Raw genomic sequence first — 24,627 nt, 5'->3', positions numbered from 1 at the left:
TTTGGTCTCATCACTTTGACCCTTTCACTGTATTTTCACTTAATGACAGTTTATTTGAACGTTTTGTTCAGTAAAAATGTCTTGTTCAGTGTTTGGTTGGACTAACAGACACTCCAAGGAGTCGCTGCTCATTTTCCTGAGGTCAGTAACATACATTTTATTTTCTGCTAGCTAAAACTAACATCCCAGTTAATGCTCCAGTTAATGCTAACATGAATTAGCAGCAGCTTCTCTCAGTCAGGTTGAGGTGTAGAGAGGCTGTAGTCAGTGATCAGATCCCTCTCCTCCTCCACAGTCCAAATATGGTCTGCTTCCTGTATCGGAAACAAGATGGCGACGAGTGTAACGCTGAACTCGATGCTTCTAACGGTGGATGAGCGGTTAATGATTATGAATGAATGAATGAATGAATGAATATTGTCAACGTACATTTTTTTCTTGCACCCTCATCAACACATTTGATTAAATCAAGCTTGGTATTACAATAAATTAAAACGATTCCTTCAGAAAACTAGTTTTATTCAGAACTCCTTGAAGGTTGATAAAGAGGAGCAGGGCGACTGTGGGCTAGAATCAGTCAGACTTACAGATGCTGAAAACAACTGGGACACCTCACAGTCTCCCCCTCCTAGGATCAAACTGAAGAGATGCAGAGAAGTGAAGGGATCAGTATGAACTTGTGTGTCACACAAAGCAAAACTCTCACAGTCGTTCCTGCAAGTCGCCTCCCCCTCCTGGTGGAGCAGGCAGCGCCCTCATGTGGCGCTGCAGAGAGCTGCAGGGAACTAAAACCTCCCTGGAACATCAGTAACGTTCCCTTTTATTCGGTCTGGTTCGTTCTTGGAGAGCAGCAGCTCACATTCTGAACAACATCATCACCACCACTATCACAATGGTATCGTTTGGTTTTGCAAACATTGTTTTATTAATCCATTTGTCAGTTTGTAATATATAAATTACTTTTAAAAACGTGAGAAGCAGATGCACCTACAAGAAGGACATGGCATGAAAACACAGGAGTTATAGAAAACCTAGACTGTGTTTACAGGACCCATCTTAGCCATCCAACGTCCACTTTTCCCAGAATCCTCTTTGCCTCCCCATACTGTATTTATCTGTCGTTTTTTTCAGTTACAGAACAACAGTGGACAGGGCCTTTTTTAATGTTTTTTTGAAAAGTTACATGGGCATTGCCTTCCTCCATGTGCCATCCCTTTTCCTGTCTCCTGTGGCGGTAAGTCCATCCAGATCAGTGCAAAGTGGGGGGCAACTCACAGCAGCCATGGCCCAGGGACTGGGAGGGGGGCGGGGTTGGGGAAATGGGTTTGTTGGCGGACTAAGGCGTCTGGCAGCGTGTTCGCTCCTCTCCTCCTCGTCTCTTCTCGTCCTAGATCACATCTCGTTTGCCATGTCGTCGTGCTCGCCTGCCGACAGGTCGCCGTTGGCACTGATTGTGGTGTGGTTGTCTTGGTAACCGGGGGGCATGAAGGCCATGCTGTAGGGGTAGATCTTATGGCAGGCGGACCGGTAGGCCTCGGCCGCCTTCTGCTGGCCCTCGCCGAGCTGCCCCTCACGCAGAGCCTCCAACACTTCAGTGCAGATCTGCAGCACACACATACAAAATTAAATTTTTCAATTCAACTTTATTTATAGAGCGCATTTCATGCACAAGGCAGACTCAATGTGTTTCACAATGTACAGTACAGGCCAAAAGTTTGGACACACACTTTCTCATTCAATGCATTTCCTTTATTTTCATGACTATTTACATTGTAGATTCTCACTGAATGCATCAAAACTATGAATGAACACATATGGAATTATGTACTTAACAAAAAAGTGTGAAATAACTGAAAACATGTCTTGTATTTTAGATTCCTCAAAGTAACCACCCTTTGCTTACTAGAATATAAGACCTGTTTTCAGTTATTTCACACTTTTTTTGTTAAGTACATAATTCCACATGTGTTCATTAATAGTTTTGATGAATCTACAATGTAAATAGTCATGAAAATAAAGGAAATGCATTGAATGAGAAGGTGTGTCCAAACTTTTGGCCTGTACTGTATATACATAATTACAGTTAAAAAACAAAACAAAACACAGAAAAACAAACAAACAATAAAAAAATAAAAAAATACAAATTAATTGAAGAGTGCAGGTAGACAAGCTACGCCATATTCACCACATACACACTTACTTACTCACACATGTGCACCCACTCCCACAACCACACACACACACACACACACAGTTCAACCAAAAGCACACTGTTTGTATTATTGACAGGTTGTTAACCAAAGACAGCAGGTGTGTGATGTTTGGTACAGATGTTGGTTAACTATCACAGACCTGGATGCTTTTTCCAGACAGTGACTCGTCCAGGGCTGTAGCGATCTCATAGGCCATCTTATCAGAAGACGGTTCCAGGTAGACCATCATTTTAGCAGCTGGGAATACAAGAGAGACAAGAGGGATTTGTCGAGAACTTTTTTTCTTAAATCATGATGAAATTTGATTTTATATGGCAGTATTTTCTGATTTATGAAATGATAAAAGGAGATATCACAATTTCCTTCTGTAGAAACTAATATTAAGATTTAAGATTAAGATGAATTACTTTATGAATCCCACAATGGGGAAATTCAACCTCTGCATTTAACCCATCCTTTTTTACACACAAGTGAACACACCATGCAAGGAGCAGTGGGCAGCACATTACTGTGCCCGGGGAGCTGTGCAGGGGTTAGGTGCCTTGCTCGAGGGCACTTCAGTCCTAGACATGTCAGTACTGGGATTCGAACCGGCGACTCTCCAGTTACAAGCCCGATTCCTAACCTCTAGGCCAGGGGTGTCAAACTCAAATACACAATGGGCAGGCCAACATTGAACAAATAGACCTTATAATATATACCAAACATGTTTTGCTTTAACATTCAATATGGAACCAGCAACGCTTATAAACATACAATATATAACTAAATAAATAGCTTTTATAGTACAATAATAATATAATAATTTGGTATTGCCTCGCGGGCCAAAAGAAATTACACTGCGGGCCAAAAAGAGTTTGACACCCCTGCTCTAGGTCATGGACTGCCCAAATATAAAAATAAAAAGTTTGAAATTTGCTTTATCCAGTGTTCAAATGTATGTCCTGCACCGATCTGCACATCTGAATGAACATCTGAGTGAAGCGATATACAGTTGTGGTGCAATACAGAGTGGTGGGTGGCTGTCACAGATAGAGGGGCTCCTGGTGACAGTGTGTGTGTGTGTGTGTCAGTGTGTGTGTTGTGCGTACCAGCCAGTCGGTGTGGGATGGAGCTAGAGTGTTGGCTCAAATAGTTCTTGTTGAAGCTCTGAGGGTTGCTCTCCCCGAACAGCCTGGAGATCTCCTGCTTCAACACCGTCCTCACTGCCTCCGCCAGGTCTGCACTCTCACGCACTAAACCCACAATAAAGGACATATATGAAGCTTTAGAAATCTGAGCTCATACTGAGGCACGCCAATTATTATATCATGCGAGTTATACTTGCCTCCTTTGAAGAAGCGTACTAGACACTGGTGCAGCCATGGGTTGGAAGGCTCGATGGTTACAGCCCTTTTTATTGACTGAAGCATCAACAGGTACTTCTCTGCAGGTATGAAGAAAAAAAAACGAATGAATGTTAGTTTAACTAAGTAATGATGCAGCTACACTTAAGATGAAAAATGACCATGAAAATAAGACTCTCTACTTCTGCTCACAGTTGGGACTATTTAAATGACTGTGTGAAACAAAATGAATTGCAGTGACCTTTCCTGAAGTAGATCTCGAAGGCCAGGAGGTGAGTCTCGATCTTGTTGCGCACCAGGTTCTTCAGTGGGATCAGGAACTTGACGGCCTCCTCCAGAGGATTCTCTGCCTGGTAAAACAAGTTCAGATCATTACTACATACTGTACACATTAGACCCCATTTGGATTATCTCTCAATGGAAAAAGAGACACACACAGTATAGCCTATTCCAGTGAATATCAATGTTCAATGTGTATGTGCTGGATGGTGTGGTACCTTATGAAAAGTAAGTGTTTTATGGAGTTGCAGACGTTGTAGTGGTCTGCATGTAATGTGCAAATTCTGTTAACGCGATGTTATCACGCTATTCGCGATTAGCATGCTGAGCGGAGATTTAGCTTTATTCACTTCTTATGTTGCATTACTATGTAATTCAGGGATGACATTCATGTTGCTTAGCGTAATGCCCATAATCATTTGATATGAGATACTTACATGCAATACAGTATATCAGCTAATTCATGTTAATGTACTTTTAGTGCAGCATACTTCATAATGTGCTATCTCACGATTAGCATCCTAACGAATACATACTTCCTACGGACACTGCACTAGTTATGAAAATCATAGGAAACTCAGAGGTACTATGTTCACACAGCCAAGCTACCTTCTCTTATACTGGAAGAACTGGGAAACATGAGCTCACCTTGGCCAGTTTGTCTGGTATTAGCTCCTCTTTTGGCCCTCCTATCTCCTCATCATCATCCTCCTTCTTCTTCTTCTGGTTCTTAAGCTGTTTCTCCTTCTCTGCGTTCTTCTTCTCTTCCTCTAACTGGGCCTTCTTCTGTGCTCTTCGCTGTTTGTTGCGCAGTTTCTTCAGCTCCTTGTCTGTCAGATTCTCTACAGAGAAACAGTAAACAGTATATTTAACTTTTTTTTTTTTCCTTTTGATAGTGATACTTTCAGGACAGTACTGTCACCAAACTGCTCAAGGAACTATGACATCACAAACACTAAAGTAGGAACTGAAAACTCTTTTACTGCTTTTCTTTTTGTGTTTCCACTGCATCTGAAGAACCGTAAAGTTTAGGTGCATTTGACTCTTTTTCTGTTATCTACTCTGCTTTCAACCATTTAAGAAAGTCATAAATAAAAAATGTGGATCCAGATACTAAAATGTAAAACTGACTCTGGCATATGAGGTATAATTTGACTATTTGACCGACACAAATAACATTTTAGTCTGACCGGTGTCTGCCTTGCTCTCCTTGTTGTCGTCGGTCAGAGGTTTGTCGTGCAGCACCAGGTAGATCTGGATGGCAGTTCGAGCAGCTTTGTAGTAAAATGGATGCTGACGCAGCACATCCTCCAGCTTCAGCAGGTCCACATAGGAGCGCAACGTCATCTTCCTCATGCAGTAGGTGTGGAAGTCAAACTGGTCATCTGTGATCTCCACAAAATGCTGATGAAGAGGAGGAAGGAGAGTGAGGAATGAGCCTGTATTTACATCTGCTGATGTTAGAAGAATCAATGTGATACACTCAGAGTCCATCCTCACTGTTTAAAAAAAAAAAAAAAATATCTCTGCATTTTAGCACTGTTTAAGTCATAACGGTAGCCTCATAGCATAATTGCCCAAGTCATTTTTTGGCCAAATTGTGATATCTGCCTAACTTTACTCTCCTAATACTGCCGCATCTTTCTGCCTCATTGCCTATGTTCTCAGCCTATCAGAACACAGGTTAGAGTCCAAAATCCCTTTCTGCCTTAGTCATCTCTTTGACATTGTGTGGCATTTTTGCCACTACATACAAACATGGCCAACCGCATGACAAAGAGGGCTCTGCTGACCACAACTGAAGTAATAGTCTTCTCTTTAATTCATCTGGTAAGGTAGTTCATGTTTCTTCAATTTTCTAGAAAATAAATGTACTTTCAGTCAATCAAAAGGATTAGGAGACGTGTGTTTTTACTTTTAATCACATTTCTGCGACAAGGTATGATGAAGTGATGTAAACGCTAGCAAAACACTTTTTATTGTAAGTGTAAAGAGGTTTGTTTTGACTAGAAATAAAACATTTTGACAAGATACAAGATAAGTATTCTTGGTTAGATTTTGAGTTTTTGCAGTGAACCTGTTCATATTTTCGGAATAGCGTTCAGTGAGCAGAAGTACTCTGTGTTCGTTCCAAAAAAAGACCAGTGTGATGTATGTATCGTTTTTTTCTTGTTTTCCGAAACGCTCAAATATGACTTAGGCGAATATGCTATGAGGCTAACGATAATCAAACATGCCTGAAAACGCATATCAAAAGCAAAAAGGAAAAATAGGGACGAGCTGCAGCAGCAAACTCTGGAAGCTGCCTTCCAGCGATGAGAAAAATTCCCCAGAGAGCGTAAAAGCAACCAAGATAACAGACAAAATCCTGGAATTATATCCTGGATGACCAGACCCGTCTGTTGTCAAACCGCTTAATGGAGAATGTTGAGACAGGGTACTGTTTTAAAAGACGCTGCCCCAAATCATACGAGGCAGTTAGGGAACACATTTTGTGTATGCCATTACAGTCATGCAGGGTAGTATGATATTTTTTTAATGACATACTGGTATCGGATCGGTACTCGGTATCAGCAGATACCTACAGCGCGAGCATCGGAATTGGTATCGGGAGGGAAAAAATGGTATCGGAACATCTCTACTGGAAACACATTCGTTTACACTGATTTAGGAGCACCCACCAAAAACTAATACAATCCAAGTTCAGTTCAGTTTTTGTTGGAACTGTTTTAGAGTGTAGGCATGAAGTTCAAATGATACCTCTCTAAAAGTGTAAATGCAAACAAAAGTGTCTTGAATCTCATGAGGATTTCATCAAGATACGAGACACTTGAAATAACATGTAAATGGGGCCAATACTCCTGCTGAGTGTGAAAGGAAGTGAAGTTGTGTTTGTGATGCCAGGTGTAGAGCTTTACCCTCTCGATCTCATGACACTTCTTCAGAGCTTCTCCAAACTTGTTCATGTCCTTGTAGGCCAACGCACATTCTGTCTGGAACCACATGCACTGCATCTCATTCAGGTTCTCTACTGCAGACGTCCCCTCCTGAAACACACACACACACACACACACACACACAAGCACAAACACACACCTGTTATCACACTGTAGCCAAAGAGAAACTGTAGCCAGTGAGGTGAGCTGGAGTCACAGCTGCTTACTCATGAAAATAAAAAAAACTTTAACTGGATGCTCGTTTTATCGAGTACTTAGCTCAATCCTAATGAAAAGTTTTGTAATAAAAACACAAGTAAGGAAAAGCATGTTTCATTAACATTCATTATAATATATTGTTTAAATATAATCATGCAATTTCCAACACGTTGCTGCTCTGGATTAATCAACTAAAGAGTGACTGTTGTTTTCCTATTTCAGTCCCTGTAGATGATCTGTGTATGTTAATCAACCCCCCAGTGACTGACAGAGCTGGGCATTAAAGCCAATTTGATTTAGGGGAAAATCTGTGGAATTGCAACTGCTTCATCACATGATGCCATTAGGCTTAAAAAAACCTTTTTCTCATAGACTTACATTGGGTAAGAGATGTCTGTATATAAGCATATCATATTTTTCAGGTGCATTAACTTCCCAGTAGCCCTAATTTAAAATCATAATGTCATGTTCACTAATAGTAGAATCAAAAATTATTTTTCTTTCTCTGTTCAGGTGAATATGTCAGAGACCAAGCAAATGTTTCATAATAAAAGCCTTGTTAGGAATTGGGATTCTGTCCACTGAAACACTACAGGACTTCTAATATGAAACAGTTAAAGGAAGAATTCATTTGTATGAATAACCATAACACAGTAAAAATGTAACAGGGCTGATCAAACAACTACAAAGAACTAAAATCTCTTTTAAATGCACTTTAAAGACTCATGTCTAATGTATTCATACAAGACTGATTCATTTTAACAAATCAAACTTTTTCAGGTTCATTGCACATTGAATCTCTGTCTCTCACCCGTGTGAACTTAGCGCACATTTCCTCTGCCTCTTTGACGAAGCCGGCCTTCAGCATGTACTTGGCACACTTGGAGTTGATGAAGCGGTCAGCGGTGTCCAGAGCCTGAGCCTCATCCATCCACCGAGCTGCTTCCTTTATGTTGCCTGCGTGCTGCAGGGAAGAGGACAGAGGAAAGACGACGTCATCATGATGTTTCATATCCAACTTATATCACAATCAACTGTCCTGTTTCCACCAAGGTTATAATAGTTTGGGATTTTTCATCAGTTTTAGTTTTAATTTCATTGTGTTTTTTTTGTTTTCAAATTCAGTTAGTTTTAATTAGTTTTTAGAGTGAGTTTGCTAGTTTTAATTAGTTTTTATTTTTGGGAAAAGGCTTAGTTTTAGTTGAGTTGTTATTAGTTTTAGTTTTTTTGTAATGGGGGATTTGTTGGGTGCCAGGTTCAAAAAAGTCACAATAAATGTTTCCTTTATTTCCTTTGTCTGATCCATCTCAGCCCCAATTAGTTTATTAAGTCCTAAAACCAGATAGATGAAATAGATTTCATATCAACCAAAAAGTTTTACGTATAAAAAGTTGACAGACGACATTTTCACTATAATTTTAGTTAGTTTTGTAACCACAAAATACAGTTTCAGTTAGATATCCTTTTTTTAAAAACTCTCATTTTTATTTCAGTTAACGAAAATGTTTAAATTCTAGTTTTCGTTATTTCATTAGTTTTCGTTAACTATAATAACCTTGGTTTCCACCAACAAATTTCTATGCACATTTTGAAGGTTTGCAAAAGAAAAGCTTGATGGAAACACCAAAATTAGATAAAACTTTCAAAATGCACATAGAAATTTTTTTATGCTCGCTTCAGGTGGTTTTTGTCTTTTTCAAAAAATCCGTGAAACGGGAGATGCAAATGCTATTTTCAAATAAGTTCTTAAGTTTTCTTTCGCATCAGTTTGATCCATTGAAAACAGTAAAAACAAAAAACTTTAATAACTGATAGCTAAGCATAATATGAACGGAAAGATAGCGTTTCTGTGTTATTTAAGGTTACACTAGCAAGAGGCATTACCTACAAAATAAAATCTCACACTATACGAATACATACTTCCTACGGGCACTGCACTAGTTTTATTTAATGCAACATTTTGCTTCAAATTCAAGCTGTTATATGCTTCAAATTTAAGCTGTTATATGGATATTGCATCGGTTCAAAAACCTTGTAGATCTTGGCCTTGATGAGGAAGAGCTCGATGAGTGTGGGCGTGCTGTCTATGGCGGTGTTGATGTAGTCCAGAGCCACGCTGGGCTGGTCTATGAAGTCAAAGTGCTGTGCCAGGAAATACTGTACCCACAACAGGGTGGTAGGGGGCTCCTCCTTCCCATCATCTGCACACACAGTTCACACAAGTGACTGATTTACATGTGATTTACATGGGTTGGACACACAAAAACATCTAAATCAAAGAAATAAATTGAAGCCGATGAAAGAGGAAGTTTAACTTACCATTTTCACTAAACATTCGACAGGTTTTTAAATTGTTTTCATAGCCAACTACTAATTCTTCAATTATTGTAACCTGCACAAGGAGAAAAAGAAGTTATGTTAGTCATTTCAGAACAGCAACAGCAAGGATTTCAGTGTGGAGGCTCATATCCTCACCCTGTTAAAGTAATCGCCTAACTCATTTTTCAAGTTTTGCAGGAAACACAAAAAACTTCACCAAAAGTGTAACATATGACATTTATTGATCATTTCACTCAAAAAGGATGTAACAAAGGATGGCTATTGGCATAGTAATAACACTGTGTAAATTATGTAACTTAAGAGAAATAAATGACTTAGGCAATTTTGTTGAACATGCCTTTATGACTTAAGCAAGATATGGTAACACTTTATTTTGAAGGTGTCTACATAAGAGTCACACAAGCCTGTCAGAAACATGACATGACAAGTATCATGAGCATTAATGTTACTTCAAAGTGTCATTAATGTTCATGACACGTCCCATGTCATGTTTATGACACGCTCTTGTCACTCTTATGTAGACACCTTCAAAATAAAGTGTTACCATATCTTGCTTAAGTCACAAAGGAATGTTAAAAAAATGCTGAAGTCACATTTTATTTTGACTTAGGCATAATAAATCCGCTTAAGTCACACACTTGACATAGGCCATTATCTTAAAGGGGTAAAATCACATGATCTGATCAGCTGAGGATGTAGGTGATTTTACCATTGGTGGCCGGCGTCATGAGGAGATGATTTAGGCAAAAACCCCAATTATGACAAAAAATGACTTAGGCGATTATTTTAACAGTGTGATGATATTTTAAATGTCACCCTGCTCACCTTTTCTTTGTCGGTGTAGAGGGATTTGAGGGTGGTGAAGACGGGGGGGCAGCCTTTACTGAAGTTCATCCTCAGGTAGCTGTCCAGACACTCACGAAACTTCTCCCCTGGCCAGCACAACACACAGTAAAGGTACAGTAAAGTGAGATTTGTAGTGAGATGACAATGGTAACAATCACAACAATCACATCACAGTGACCCCCCTACTCCCAGTTGTCCCCAGTGCCATTAGCAGGCTTGTCATTTCTAGCTTTCATCAGCTGTAGTCAGTTCAAGTAAAAGGAATCTAGGAAACTTTTATGCTCGTCTGCCAGATAGCGTTGATCTTTAACCCTTTGATGCACAACATGGGTGAAAAAATGAATTTCCCACGTTATTTCATGCTGGCTGTGTGTTTGAATATATTTTTTTATTATTATTACAACAGATCATTATATCCATTTTTCCTTTCATACTTTATGGATAAAAAATGTTTTTATTATTACATCAAGTTAACATAACAAAAAAAAAAAAAAAAAAACCTCAAACCCTGTTGTATTTATTTATGTGACATTTACATATATTACTGTACATATGCACTTTTGCACCTTTCTGCATTTCTGGTTAGATGCTAAACTGCATTCTAAGTACATGTACTCTGTGCAATGACAATAAAGTTGAATCTAATCTAATCTAATGTTTACACATATGGGTCAAAAATGACCTTGTGCATTAAAAGCTTAGTGATACAAAAAGGGTTTTTATTCAAAAAGTAAGAAATGAAAACAAAAAATTAGGATGTATGATGATCAAAAAGTTAATTGAGGAAAACCTGGAATACTGAATGATGAAATTAATTCATTGCAAAGATATAGAATATAAAAACTTAGTTGGGTCACTTCAGACCCATGTTGTGCATCAAAGGGTTAATGTGCAACCACTTATTAACCATTACTCAGTGCATTTACCAGTTTTAATTATTAGGTCTGTTTGTTTGGAGATGGGGAGACCGCTGCGGATAATACACTTCCCAATAAAATCTCCTAATTGTTTGGATCTTAGGTCATAAGAGAAACAAGGAGATCAAATGTTGGTGGCAGATCGGCCCACTGCTCCTCTAGTTCACCAGACAGCCTCGAGGAAAACCCTAATTGTTTTTATGTGACAGTGCACGCCCTTCAGGCTGTACTGTGTTTACCTGTGAGGAAATTAAGAGGCAGCCTCCGGGGAACCAGGCCTTTTGGAAACTTCACCCAGGAGTCCTCATAAATCTTCTGACGATCTTCTACACTTCCTAGACAAACACACACAGTGGAAGGAGAAAAATGATCAGTTAACATATGAGACAGAAAGACATGAACAGCTGTAGTAATATTCTGCATATTCATTAACCCTGGTATATAAATTTAATGAGCCTAAGTTCTATTTTTTTTGTACACACTGTTAAAGAATGTGGCCATATGTGTCAACTTGGTCTGAACGTTCAGCTCTGAAGGCATTCTCAATATGTTTTGAGTGAGTTCACACCTGTATCACACCTGTATCAGATCACAGAGGACACTAGGCCCTAATACATAGCTACAGTATAATTTCATGACTCCATTATATGGTGTGGGCTGGTATGGTGTTCACCTGGCTTTAGGGCGTTTTCCAGGCCCTTGTAGTAAGCCCAGTTCTCAGGGTTCCTCTCCTGGAGTCTCCTGTAGACCTCAGAAGCCTCCTCTGGCCTGTCCAGGTTCAGCAGCAGCTCTCCTACACACACACACACACACACACAACAGACACACAAAGTTAGTTGGGACTAGTCATGTAGCAACTGTTGTGAGCATTGCATACTCTGTCAGCAGGAGGCTCATTATTTATAGTGGTGAGAGCCAGGAGCAGGCAGAAAAAAAAGAGCTCAAAGCTCAACTTGTAATAGCAACACGGCAGCTAAAACAGAGTATGCCAGGCAGACACACAGGCAAAATGCCTGATGAGCTATAAATGGCATGTTTTGTTTGTTTTTTTCCAATTTAATCCAAACAGTGAACAGTGTCAATGATTGAATGACAGCAACAACTCACCTCTCGTCTCCTCAACAGCCAGTTTATCACAGATCTGCTTCTCATAGTTGTTGAGGTGATCCAGGGCCTCCTTGTGCAGGCCGGCCTCCCTCAGGACCTGGTTCTGATACAGCAGCAGTTCACTGTACTCATAGTCCACCTTGTCTGGAGACGTCTGCACAATACACACACACAGAACAGAGAGACACACAAACATTAGTGAGGTAAAATACTTCTCCTACAGACCTTACTATGTTTCCTGCCACAAAAAGCGCCCTGCTTGCATTTGTGACATCATATAATTTGTTCTATAATTTTGCACGTTATCTGTATCGGCCGATATTGGCTTGAAAATGAACTATCGGACATCGGCCAACACACCGATATAATAAAGTGATTAAATAATGGGGTGCACATCACCTCTCTGTTGCTCCTTGTTTGTAGCTCATAGAATTGTGCAGTGTAGTCTGAGCCCACCTATTTATTTATGTTCTGGTGAGGGACTGAAGCTGCTTAAATTTTTTTTACTTTTTGTGATTTTGTGTGCACAGTGCAGATTGAGTCGTCACATATTGGGCTCCTGTTTAAAGTTAAATTTGAATTTAAGCAGCAGTCTGTAAGGTACATGTAGTTTTATTCAATTTGGGTTTAACTGCTGTACAGTTGCACTTTTCACATGTTCCCAGTGAACACAGGTTATGTTTACTTATGTCAATTGGGAAATTGGCCAAATTTGCCCTGATTGTGGGTATTAGATGTGCGGGAAAAAAACATCGGTAATCGGCTAAATGAGTTGCAAAAAATCGGCATGTCGGATATCGGCAAAAAATCTAATATCGTGCATCCCTATATTTTACATGTCCACTTGAATAAACAGAACATGGAGTTTTGAAAAATTGCCACTGGATTTTATTCTCTGATGATTCACAGGCAACTTCTAATGCTCAAAATATAAAACTGAGGTAGAGCTTTCTAATTTGCATGGTGTAATGGAAACAAACATGGAGACATGAGGACACTGATCTAACTGCTTTGGGTTCAGAGAGTTCACCCAACCTGAATGGGGCTTTAGCCTTGTTAGAGTGGATCTACTGTTTGCCTTTAGATGTGTTTAATGTATTTGTAAAGAAGCCTGTAAAGTTGTGTTGAGCTGCTCATAGCGTGGACCTACCTGTTGCGTTTTACGGAACTCCTCAACTATCTTAGCAGCCATCTCAAAGTCCTCCAACAGGTGATAGGCTACAGCGTATCCGATCCACGAGGCCCGCTGGGCCGGACGGAGCTGCAGGAGCTGGTACCGAGTCTCCTGATGAGGGAGAAGACCATCATAGTATTTATGCTGGATTAACCTGTCCACTATTTTACTAGACCAGGGGTCGAAAAAAGGGAAATAATGTTGGAATGGAGTCGCAAACCTTATTTCAATCCTTACAATGATGATAAAACAGCCTACTAAGACTAAACCAGCCTACCAGCTTTACTAATAGGTCATAATGAGCATTTATCAATATGATTTTGTCAGAAAGCAATGAGAACCAAAGTGCAAATGAGATGCTTGACACTGAAGAAATATCTCCGGAGATTTGGAATCGAAAGCTAGCCTAGCGAGGGAAACTTAAAACCAGACGTGAAGTTGGCAACATTTAGAGGTTAAGGTGCCATGTCGTAGACTTTTGTAAGCTATGATTCACATTTAAGTTGACCAAAAAGTAAAAAATAAATAAATTAATGCCGTATATAAGCTGCACACTTTTACAATCAAAGGATATAGATTGCATTGGGTCCACACCAATGTTGCATAAAACTTAAAACCTAAAAAACCAAACCACTGTAGATGGCCTGAAGAGCCACATGTGGCTCTGGAGCTGCAGGTGGCCTACCCCTGAACTAGACTGTCAGTCTCTTCCTTATCTTCATCATCTCCATCAGCAGGAGGAGAAGTAACTGTCTCATCCTGCATCGTCTCTTGTCCACAACCCCGTTCTCTTCTGCGTCCCTCAATCCAACCTGTCATCTAGTTTTTACAGACATCTTCTCTCTGGTTAGCCTCACCCTGTATCCCTCCAGGTCTCTCATCTGGATCTGCAGCAGGGAGAGGTCTCTCAGGATCTGCAGGTTGTCCTTGTCCCACTTCAGGGCATTACGGTAACACTTAATGGCCTCATCATACTTTTTATCGGAGCGCTGCAGCAGACCGTACACATGCCAGCCTGGAGGAGGAACGAGTTCAGGAAGCAAACACACACAGACACTATAGAGGAATTTATGGATTGTCTTACACTATCAGCACAGAGCATCCAAGCAGAAATTATGGTAAAGTACCCCTGAATAAGGGACCTAACCTAAATCTAAATAAAGTAAATGTCACTGCAAAAAGGTGTGTCTAAAAACAAGATAAAAACACTAAATCTGAGGGAAATTATCTTGCTGCATGGACAGATAATTTACCTTGACAAGATTTCTTAAATTAAGATTGTTAAATCTAGAAATAAGCATGTTGTATGCTTAAAATAAGAAATGAACTCATAAAACAAGATAAAATAAAGCTGCAAGCAGCGATGAACTGGCCCGAGCAGAGTACACTGCAAATGATTTGTTTCTAACAAAGATAAAAAATCCTTTAGATTTAGAAGTGTTAGATAATTTATCTTGTTTTAAGAGTTAATTTCTTATTTTTAGCATTCAACATGCTTATTTCTCGATTTAATAATCTTAATGTAAGAAATCTTGTCAAGTGAAATTATCTGTCCATGCAGCAAGCAATCATTTCCCTCAGATTTAGTGTTTTTATCCTGTGTTTAGACACACCTTTCTTGCAGTGTACTAGCAGCATTAACATTAGCTGCGGACAAAATCTTGTTTTTGAAACATTAAAAAAATGTGTTTGAATTTTACTTGGCTGCATCGTCCCAAAAAAAAACACTTTTTTTCATATAAATCTGAATAAAAAGACGATTGATCATCTAATTATTTATGTAATGTATTATTTATGTCCAAAGGTTACTCATAATGTAGAAAAAACAAAAATAGTAAGTTTGGGAGCATCCACATTTAATACAGGACGGCCTGGATTGTAATTGCGAACAGTTCCAGGAAGATGGTGAGAAGAGTTAGTGTTGATCCCTGTGTGTGGAGCTGATGGAAGGATACAGACGTGGCTCTTGAGGTCGTTGCGAAGGCCTCGTCTCACCAGCTCGTAGGCCTCCTCCTTCTTGCCCAGACAGTTGAGGGTTAAACCCTTCATGGCCAGCGTCTCTGAAGCACAAAGCAGGAGAGGGGTGAGACATAGAAATGCTTTAAGAAAACCTACAGAAACACAAACCATTAATACTCGAATGAAACTGCTACAGCAAAAGTGGTTAATGAGGGCATATATATAACCCCTGAGAAACTCAATAAATGGTCACCTGACATTCCAGATACATGTGTGAAATGTTTGACTGAGAAAGGTGCTTTAACCCTTTGATGCACAACATGGGTCTAAAGTGACCCGACTAAGTTTTTAAATTCTATATCTTTGCAATAAAGTAATTTCATCATTCAGTATTCCAGGTCTTCCTCAAATAACTTGTTTTTGATCATCATACATCCTTATTTTTTGTTTTCATTTCTTACTTTTTGAATAAAAACCCTTTTTTTTAGCACTACGCTTCTAATGCACAAGGTCATTTTTGACCCATGTGTGTAAACTTGATGTAATAATACAAAAAATATTTTTCTTCATAAAGTATGGAAGGAAAAATGGATATAATGATCTGTTGTAATAATAAAAAAAGATATTCAAACACATTCAAACCAGCATGAAATGACATGGGAAAATAATGCGTGTCATTTTTTTACCCATGTTGTGCATTAGAAGGTGTTTATATGTTGTGCATCAAAGGGTTAATTCATTGTGTATGGGAATGTCCTAAACATTAAAAATTCTAAATAAAAAGGACTCATCCACTTTATACATTAGCTGTAACAGCAGATAAATCCATCACTCAATAACAGCAGCAACAAGGTGACAAGTCAGGTAGCTTCTGTCTTACCTCCATGTTCAGCAAACTTTGGGTTGCCCAGGATCTGTTTGCAGAACTTCAAGCCGTTTCTGTACTGTTTGTGTTCGTAGCATCTCTGCAACAAAACACAGCGAAGACTTTACATCAGGCACAATTACAACAACAACACAACTACTTCCTAGGCAGCGCACACATGCACAAAATGAAGCTAATCTTTTTTTTTACTTGCATCTAAGCCGAAAGAAAGACCAGACAAATTCTGCTGAAGCGACAGAGGGTTTTTTTTAGCAGCGCTGAAATGTGTTTCTATGCGGATACCTGGGATGCATGCAATGAAAGTACCTAATTTTTCCACATCTGAATACTGACAGACATGTATTTAAGAGGAAATCGAAAGTTTAGATAACTGTGGAGCTGTGGGGAGGAGGCTATACTACATTAGTCTAAAAACTGAAGCTAATATCTCAGCCAATAGCCCGCCATTCCCACAGAGCTGTACTGATTGCAAACACCATGCAGACAGTAGAAATAATTAGTCCTCCCTGCTATCATATACACCAAACAGTGTAGCACTGAAGAAACAGCATTTGAAAGAACAGCCTTGATGATGGAGTCCCCCACCCCCAGTAGAAATCATGGCAACTCCCACAACAATATGCACCCAAATCCCTGACTGACAGAAAGTACACTCCACATACCAGGTGTAGTGCTTGTATAATTGGTTTTATACATTAGAATATAGCTTCCAAGATAGCTACAGTCACTGACTAAATATTCTGAATTAACTCTGACTTGAACTTGTTCCATGTTTTACTGTTAAAGGCAAGAGGAAGATATCAATTCGTCACACTGTTAAAATAATCGCCTAAGTCATTTTTTGTCAAAATCATCTCCTCATTGCCACCTATGGTAAAATCACCTACATCCTCAATGGATCAGATCATGTGATTTTACCCACATTCATAGGCATCAGATAAGAACCCAGTAAAGAAGAGCTAGAGGGAGATTGTTTAGTTATCAGTTTAGTTTGTCAGTGTTGTATTGTTGACACTAATATTGGTAACACTTTATTTTGAAGGTGTCTTCATAAGAGTGACATGAGCGTGTCATAAACATGACATGAGATGTGTCGTGAACATTAATGACACTTTGAAGTAACATTAATGCTCATGATACTTGTCATGTCATGTTTCTGACAGGCTTGTGTCACTCTTATGTAGACACCTTCAAAATAAAGTGTTGCCATATCTTGCTTAAGTCACAAAGGCATGTTCAACAAAATTGCCTAAGTCATTTATTTCTCTTAAGTTACATCATTTACACACTGTTTTATTACTATGCCAGTAGACATCCTTTTTTACATCCTTTTTGAGTGAAATGATCAATAAATGTCATATGTTACACTTTTGGTTAAGTTTTTTGTGTTTCCTGCAAAACTTGAAAAAAATGAGTTAGGAGATTATTTTAACAGTGTGATGATATGTATGGGACTAAATTATCTGTTGACAAGACTGGCATGACACTGTGTTAAATGTAATGACACATTAACCCTTTGATGCACAACATTGGGTCTAAAGGTGACCAGACTACGTTTTTATATTCTATATCTTTGCAATAAATTAATTTCATCACTCAATATTGCAGGTTTTCCTCAATCAACTTGTTTTTGATCATCATACATCCTAAATTTTTGTTTTAATTTCTTACTTTTTGAATAAACCCTTTTTGTATCACTGAGTTTCTAATGCACAAGGTCATTTTTGACCTTGTGCATTAGAAACTCAGTGTGTGTGTAAACATTAGATTAGATTAGATTTAACTTTATTGTCATTGCAGAACACAGGTACTTAGAATGCAGTTTAGCATCTAACCAGAAATGCAAAAAGGCAGTAAAGTGAATATGTAAATATATGTAAATAATGTCACATAAATAAATACAATAAGTTTGAGGTTTTGTTCTTTTGCTTTGTTTTGAGTTAGGCGATTATTTTAACAGGGTGATGATTTTAATCTCCAAATTACAGACTGAAATGTAGATCTGAACTGAAATACTCAACTAACGCTGTTAGCAGTTGCTTTGGCCGCATAAGAGCAATGTTGTTGAACTTTTTTCGACAGTGCACACAAATATGAGTATGTAGAAAGCTCAAACCTTAACTCATAACCTCAACTATGTAGCTGTCATGTGTCAAGCAGCTTTGTCACTGATATACTCTGGATGTGTTGCTAGGCCAGCGCGTAGCTAGGATACCACCCGGTTGGTTGCTATGCTGTTTACTAAGTTGCATAGTTACAAGCACGTGTTAATAACATATACATGATAATTCCAATGCGTTAGGTGTTATTTGAATGTGAATATTTTTAGTTAATTTACTAGCTACTTGCTCTGACTGCTACAACTGACGGCTACTTGGTAAACTAGCGTTAGCCAGCAAGCTAACAGGCATTTGAAGCCTACCAATATTCTCTTGAAGAGAGCATTCTCCTTCGGCGGTAGAGTGATTGTGGGCATGTTTGTTGGTTTCCTATGCCTCTGTCGGTTCACACATGAATAATATCCTCCTGGAGGCAGAGATCCTGGACTGGTTCAGTCTCTTCAGGCTCCTCTCTCTCACGTGTTGAAGCCGAGGCCCCCTTCAGAGCAAAATGGCCGCCGTGCTTCTGCTCCGGGTCAGGCTGCTGTCTGAGTCTGCGCGGCAAACACAGCGAGCAGCAGCAACAGCGTCACACTGTTAACTCTATGCAGTTTTGGGCTATTTTGTCCATTTTTTAATCCTTTTCACCCTGCCTGTATACACCACTTAAAAAAAGTTTTTTTCCCCCAACTCTTTTTATTGATGTTCCTCATTTTGAACATGAAAATATCAGTCACTACAGACACCATACAAATTTACAAGTACACGTTTACACAAAAAGGTAATTTAAGTTGTATTAACTTATATATCTCAAAATGAACAGTAGAGAGTTTTTAAAAAAAAGATTATAAAAAAAGATTATACCTCTATCTATCTATCTATCTATCTATCTATCTATCTATCTATCTATCTATCTATCTATCTATCTATCTATCTATATATATATATATATATATAGGTATAATCTTTTTTATTTTATTTATTTTTTATTTTATCTCTTAAATTATATATGTACTGTAAATGTAGACACTCTTCATAAGTAAAAATAATAATACTATCAATAATAAGCAGAGACAGGAATAAAAATACATAAATAAAATAAAACATTTAAAAACTGGATCAACATTTTGAACCAAAAAGAAACAAAGAAAAACCAACATAAATGTGATCTTGTGATTGTGTGTGATACTGTCATCCAACTCTGGTTTTTATTCTAGTGTGACTCTATTTTATTTGTCTTGTGTGTTTAGCCTAACATGGTCATTTTGTGTCTTTTTTGGGGGGTATTTTTTCGTTTTTAACAATAAAAAAGTGTACATAAATTCAAAGTTTTTATAGCTTTCTTGTTGGTAGATTTCTTAATAGACTTTATATATTGTTTGGTTTCATTTCCAAAGACAAGAAAGAGAAGTTTTTGATTAACGTAACGACATTTATGGATATGTCATTTGGCTAACTGTATCATGAAATTGATGATATAATATTGTTTTTCTTTTGCAAAAGGAAAGTCAGTGAAACCAAACAGTATATGTTCAAAGCACAGGGACAAATGAGGTTCAATCGAAAAAGAAATCAGGTTACAAATATCTTCCCATAATTTAGTTGAGAAAGGGCAGGACCAAAATAAATGAGAAACATCTTCAGGGTGTCCTTCACAGTTTAAGTCTATGTATTTCTTAAATCGTTGTAAAAATTAAAAAAAAAAGTTGATACGACTTCTTTCTGGAATAAAGAGCGTATATTACGGTTACTATTGCGTGTAGAGGAGAAACAAATTTGGCCGATTTCAAGTTTGGTTGGGTTCGAGCAGAGATGCTCGATGGTTCGAGCGAGTTATCGGTGATCTTGGGATCGTCTACTCAGTCCTTGCAGGATGGTTAATCAATAGCGGAGCGACAGGATCGACCATCGGATGAAGGGAGCTGTTGTTTTTTGCTAAAATGACTTTCAGCCGGTTATTATCGAGAGCTACTCTCGTTAGCAAAGGTAAGACTGTGACATAATGTTAGTGATGTAATGTTGTGATTTTGTAAGACCTGTTTTTTTGTCTTGATATTCAAAGGGTGAACGCCGTATTTATTTTGAAGCCTGACCTTAGCTTAGCTTAGCATCTATGTAGCACTGCAGTCGTACAGGTGCTTTTCTCCCCCGAAAGTTCTGCATTTTATGATAGTGTTGGTTAACTCTATAGGGTCTTATAGGGCTATTTTGTCCATTTTTGAATAATTTTCATGTCTTTTCGTGTCTTTGTAAGTCATTTTGTGTGTTTTTTGGTCATTTTGTGTCTGTTGTTGTTTTTTTTTTTTAGTTATTTTGTCTTTTTTGGGTCATTTTGTGCCTTTTTGTTCATTCTGTGTCTTTTTTTTGTCATTTTGTGTCTGTTGTTGTGTCTTTTTGTGTCTTTTTTGGTCATTTTGTGTCTTTTTTTAGTCGGAGACGGCAGCCATATAAAATCTATGAGAACCAATATATCTTCCAAGCCACTTAGAAGGTCAATCTTGGTGTCAAAATATACATTTTCTGGGTCAAAGAATCATTTAAAGCTATTGAGAATATCACTAGATGATTAACATACTAGGTCATATACAGTGCATGTATTCTGAAAAATTGATAACATGCAGTAAGGTGCAAGTGGCTGTGGTGCAAGCTGTCATGCATGAGGGCACACTGGAATTGCAAAGATCGTTGTGGTTGTAAATGTAATAAATGATACAAGTGAAGATAATGAAGTTTAATTAAATTTACTCATGTTATCAATTTTTCAGAATACATGCAACGTAAAATACCTATATTAATATATGTCAGACCACTTAGGAAATGAGTTGGAAATTAAGTTAATACATGGCCAAAATGAACATATCTATTTGATCAAATAATCATCTAGTGATATTTTCAATAGCTTTAAATGGTACCTTGACCCAAAAAAATTATATTTTGACACTAAAAAAATATTCGTTCTCATAGATTTCATATGGCTGCCATCTGCCAAGTGGCTCTTACCAAAAATTGAAACCTGTGGTGATGGAGAGCATGTGGAAAAAAATTGCTGCTTTTATCCAGCATGTCTCCATTCTTCTCAAATCTGGTCCTAAGCTGCCTGACTATAATAAACATTCAGTATTATAGAAATGGAATATGGACAGGCTAATCAGATTGGTTTAAACATTTCTACTTTGGTTTATAATTTTCTAGATCTGCCACACTGATATTGATGTTTCTTCTTTCATGGCTGTTTCAAGAACTGACTACCAACACCAAGATTGTGGTTGTTTTTTCATTTATAATAGGATGGTGATTTTAGCTATTTTGCTATTTTTTGCAGTTGGATCCAGGTCTGCATTCACTAGCTCCAAGCCTGATTTTAGTAACCCCAACTGGTTCAGAGTGGGCCTGGCTTTTGGATCAACTGCTTTCATCTGGGGCCTGGTAAATGACCACGTCATTTCACAGAACATTTTAATAACATATACTCTTTAAAACTGTTTTTCATTTTTTTCATCTATAAACAGACCAAGCTCAGTTCATACATGAAAAAATACAATTTATGTCATTGGCTAATCTATCCAGAAATGTATATATGACTTTCGGGAAAATAAGACATTCCTAAATCATGTAGTAATCTGGTAAAGGACCTGGTCCACTATTGAGCCTTTACTGTATCTCTAAGTGTCGACCATTGTTTTAACCAGGGGAGGGCAGCAATGAGCACAAGGCACATTTCATTTTAAAAACGAATTATACATTTATGATGTTTGATTTTCAGTGAAGCTTGGTGGATCAGGACAAAGAACTGTATGCTGAAAGATAAAATATATTTAAAATATGTCTTAAAAGTCTTTGTGAGGCAAAGCCATATTTTAAGGGTAGATTTTTGAAGGCATAGTTGTGATATATTAGATCACTTTAGTTTTAAAGACCAGTCTGGTCTAACCTTGTAGTTTGATTTTCTTATTTTGTTAATACCTGCTGGCAATAAAACACTTTCACAGAGTACTTCTAATGAAATAATTCTGAAGCTACGCTGAAGACAAACACTGATTGATTGGAGATATGCCAGGCACTGAAGACTTTCAAGTGTAATATAAAGAATGTTGTGATATAATTAGTTTGTAAATGTCTTGTGTCTTTACCCACAGCTCTTTAAGCAGCACAGCACAGATTTACATGAGTACAAAGTGAGGAATGGCCTGGAATAACCCCACACACTGGTATGTGACTGTTTGTTTGCTTAGAAAGATACTAAAATTAAATATTGATTTAACATAAATCACAGCATTATTGGTACTGTGTAATCTAGTGTGAAGATATTAAACATATAAAGGAATGAACTAATAAAGTATGACATGCTGTGATTTCTTGTCCTGTGTAGGAGGTCCCCAGCCCGGTCTAAAGGATGCACCACCTCTCTCTATTTCCACTGTTCCTGATTCCTCTCTCTGAATTCTGTGTAAAATAAAAATGTATCATGTGAAATATACACGAGTCGTGATCATTTTGTCCGCATGAACTCACAGTTGCCATAGTGTTGGTGTATGTTTGCTTTTCCAAACGGCGTTCTCTCCCGTTGACGTCTCAGAGACCCTTAATGAAAAAGAAACCTTGACCCTATCTGATAAATAGCAGCTTGAATTGCAACAATTTAATATTAACAAGCAGTACTGAACGGGCCCTCGCAGTACACGCATGTCAGGGCATGCTGCCGTCGGGGTGTGTGCGTTACAGGGGCCAGTCTATACTACTAATAAACTTTTAAGTGGTTTAATTTATAAAAATGGGTAATCATTTTAAATGTATCATGTTTTTCATTTTAAATCTTGACCTGAAAAGTAAGTAAAGCTGTCAGCTAAATGTAGAGGAATAAAAGTACAATATATGTCACAAAATGTAGTGGAGTAGAAGTATAAAGTTACATAAAATGTACATAAAAGTACCTCAAAATTTTACTTTAAGTCCAGTACTTGAGTAAATGTACATAGTTACTTTCCACCATTGCTACCTGCCTCTTCTAGCTTATACATATCAGTTAAGAGTCCTCCTTCAGACACTGTATGAGGATTAAAGGGATAGTTTGTGCATTATTATACAAAACTTGGTACAATTATTGTCAGTGCCCTCCTGAGGATAACCCTTTAAGGTTTTATTGATCAGCCCCCAAATAATTTCATATTTGGTACCGTGGCCACACTATAACACTTAAGGCAATGAAATTCATAGGGGTGGTATAGACTGGTTTTTAGATTTGGCAGAGAGCTGTTCACACTGAGAAATATTTTTGGCCTGTCCTTGACCATAGAAATAACATATGAATTGTGATGACATTGATATGTTAATAATGCACATATGAAAATATCATGTCCTTAATAATCCAGCACCTCTTAAATCATTTGTTACCTGCTCTTAGGTGTAAATATATTGAGTCCCTTCACCTCAACTATGTACAGGGTTCGTATGGGTGTTTGAAATCCTTGAAACTGGACCAAATGTACCAATGAAGCCTCATAAACCATTTTCTTTATTTTCTGAGTCCACTACATGGTGGCCTTGGTTTATTGAAAAAGGGGGGAAACCCTTGACAGTGATCGCCATTAAAATGCTTGTACAAGGTTGAGTTGGAGCGAACAGATCAGCTGCACTTCTCTTTCCCAAGCAAAATGCAGGATTCGTACAGGTGTTTGAGATCCTTGAAAATGCTTCAATTTTAATGTTGTATTTTCAAGGTTTGAAAAGTACTTGGATTTTGGATTAAGTGCTTGTAAATGCTTGAAATTCTTACTGTATTTCTCTTACAATCAGACTATAGATAACCACATTTTCAATGGAAAAATATATATAAACTGAATAGCCTATAGCCTATCTGCAATGAAGACCGCTCCGCCTGCGTCTTCTTGTTTCTGAGATGTTTCTTGTTGCTCTACCCTGTATCTTCTTACTGAAGGGAGTTTTTCTAATTCCTAGTGGATGTGAGGGCTCCTGAAGTATTTCTGGTCTTTCCTCCTAGTTTGGGTCGTGTTTAGTTCCACCAGCTGATGATTTTTGTGAGCTTACTTTTGCTCCTAGCCCCTAGATTCCCATACCAGTATGTTTTATGAGATTAGCAAACTACTTTTAGTTGTTAAAAGTGTAATACCATTGCTGGTGGTATGGTTAAGTGAAATTACCCCTTTTAGTATCAAAGTACTCATCTAAAAAATGACATTTACAACCGTTGAAAGGTACTGGAAAAGCTTGAAAATGGACCTGGAAAGTCCTTGAAAAATGCTTGAATTTGACCACTGAAAAAGCGTACGAACCCTGTATGTAGGCTAA

The 24,627-nt window shown here is 38.1% G+C and overlaps 2 protein-coding genes across 2 annotated transcripts; one reads left to right on the top strand and one right to left on the bottom strand.

The window, feature by feature from the left end:
* Nucleotides 1-896: 896 nt before the first annotated feature.
* naa15a (N-alpha-acetyltransferase 15, NatA auxiliary subunit a) lies at nt 897-18,840 on the bottom strand. The gene is made up of 20 exons (XM_059346062.1): nt 18,645-18,840; nt 16,217-16,301; nt 15,333-15,437; nt 14,235-14,392; nt 13,354-13,488; nt 12,204-12,357; nt 11,770-11,889; nt 11,336-11,431; nt 10,159-10,265; nt 9,313-9,385; nt 9,025-9,194; nt 7,805-7,957; nt 6,757-6,885; nt 5,029-5,242; nt 4,487-4,680; nt 3,801-3,909; nt 3,541-3,639; nt 3,305-3,448; nt 2,353-2,450; nt 897-1,602 (listed from the first exon to the last, which is right to left on the bottom strand). Exons 1-20 carry the CDS (start codon nt 18,696-18,698, stop codon nt 1,393-1,395), a joined length of 2,607 nt encoding a protein of 868 aa, XP_059202045.1. The 5' UTR covers nt 18,699-18,840; the 3' UTR covers nt 897-1,392.
* Nucleotides 18,841-20,147: 1,307 nt separating this feature from the next.
* Nucleotides 20,148-22,803, top strand: ndufc1 (NADH:ubiquinone oxidoreductase subunit C1). The gene is made up of 4 exons (XM_059346075.1): nt 20,148-20,307; nt 21,644-21,747; nt 22,458-22,529; nt 22,691-22,803. Exons 1-3 carry the CDS (start codon nt 20,262-20,264, stop codon nt 22,515-22,517), a joined length of 210 nt encoding a protein of 69 aa, XP_059202058.1. The 5' UTR covers nt 20,148-20,261; the 3' UTR covers nt 22,518-22,529; nt 22,691-22,803.
* The last annotated feature ends 1,824 nt before the right edge of the window (nt 22,804-24,627 follow it).

This window comes from Centropristis striata, chromosome 12 (assembly GCF_030273125.1).
Source record: "Centropristis striata isolate RG_2023a ecotype Rhode Island chromosome 12, C.striata_1.0, whole genome shotgun sequence".
NCBI classification, from domain to species: Eukaryota; Metazoa; Chordata; class Actinopteri; order Perciformes; family Serranidae; genus Centropristis; species Centropristis striata.
This window is presented reverse-complemented; position numbering and strand designations above follow the sequence as displayed.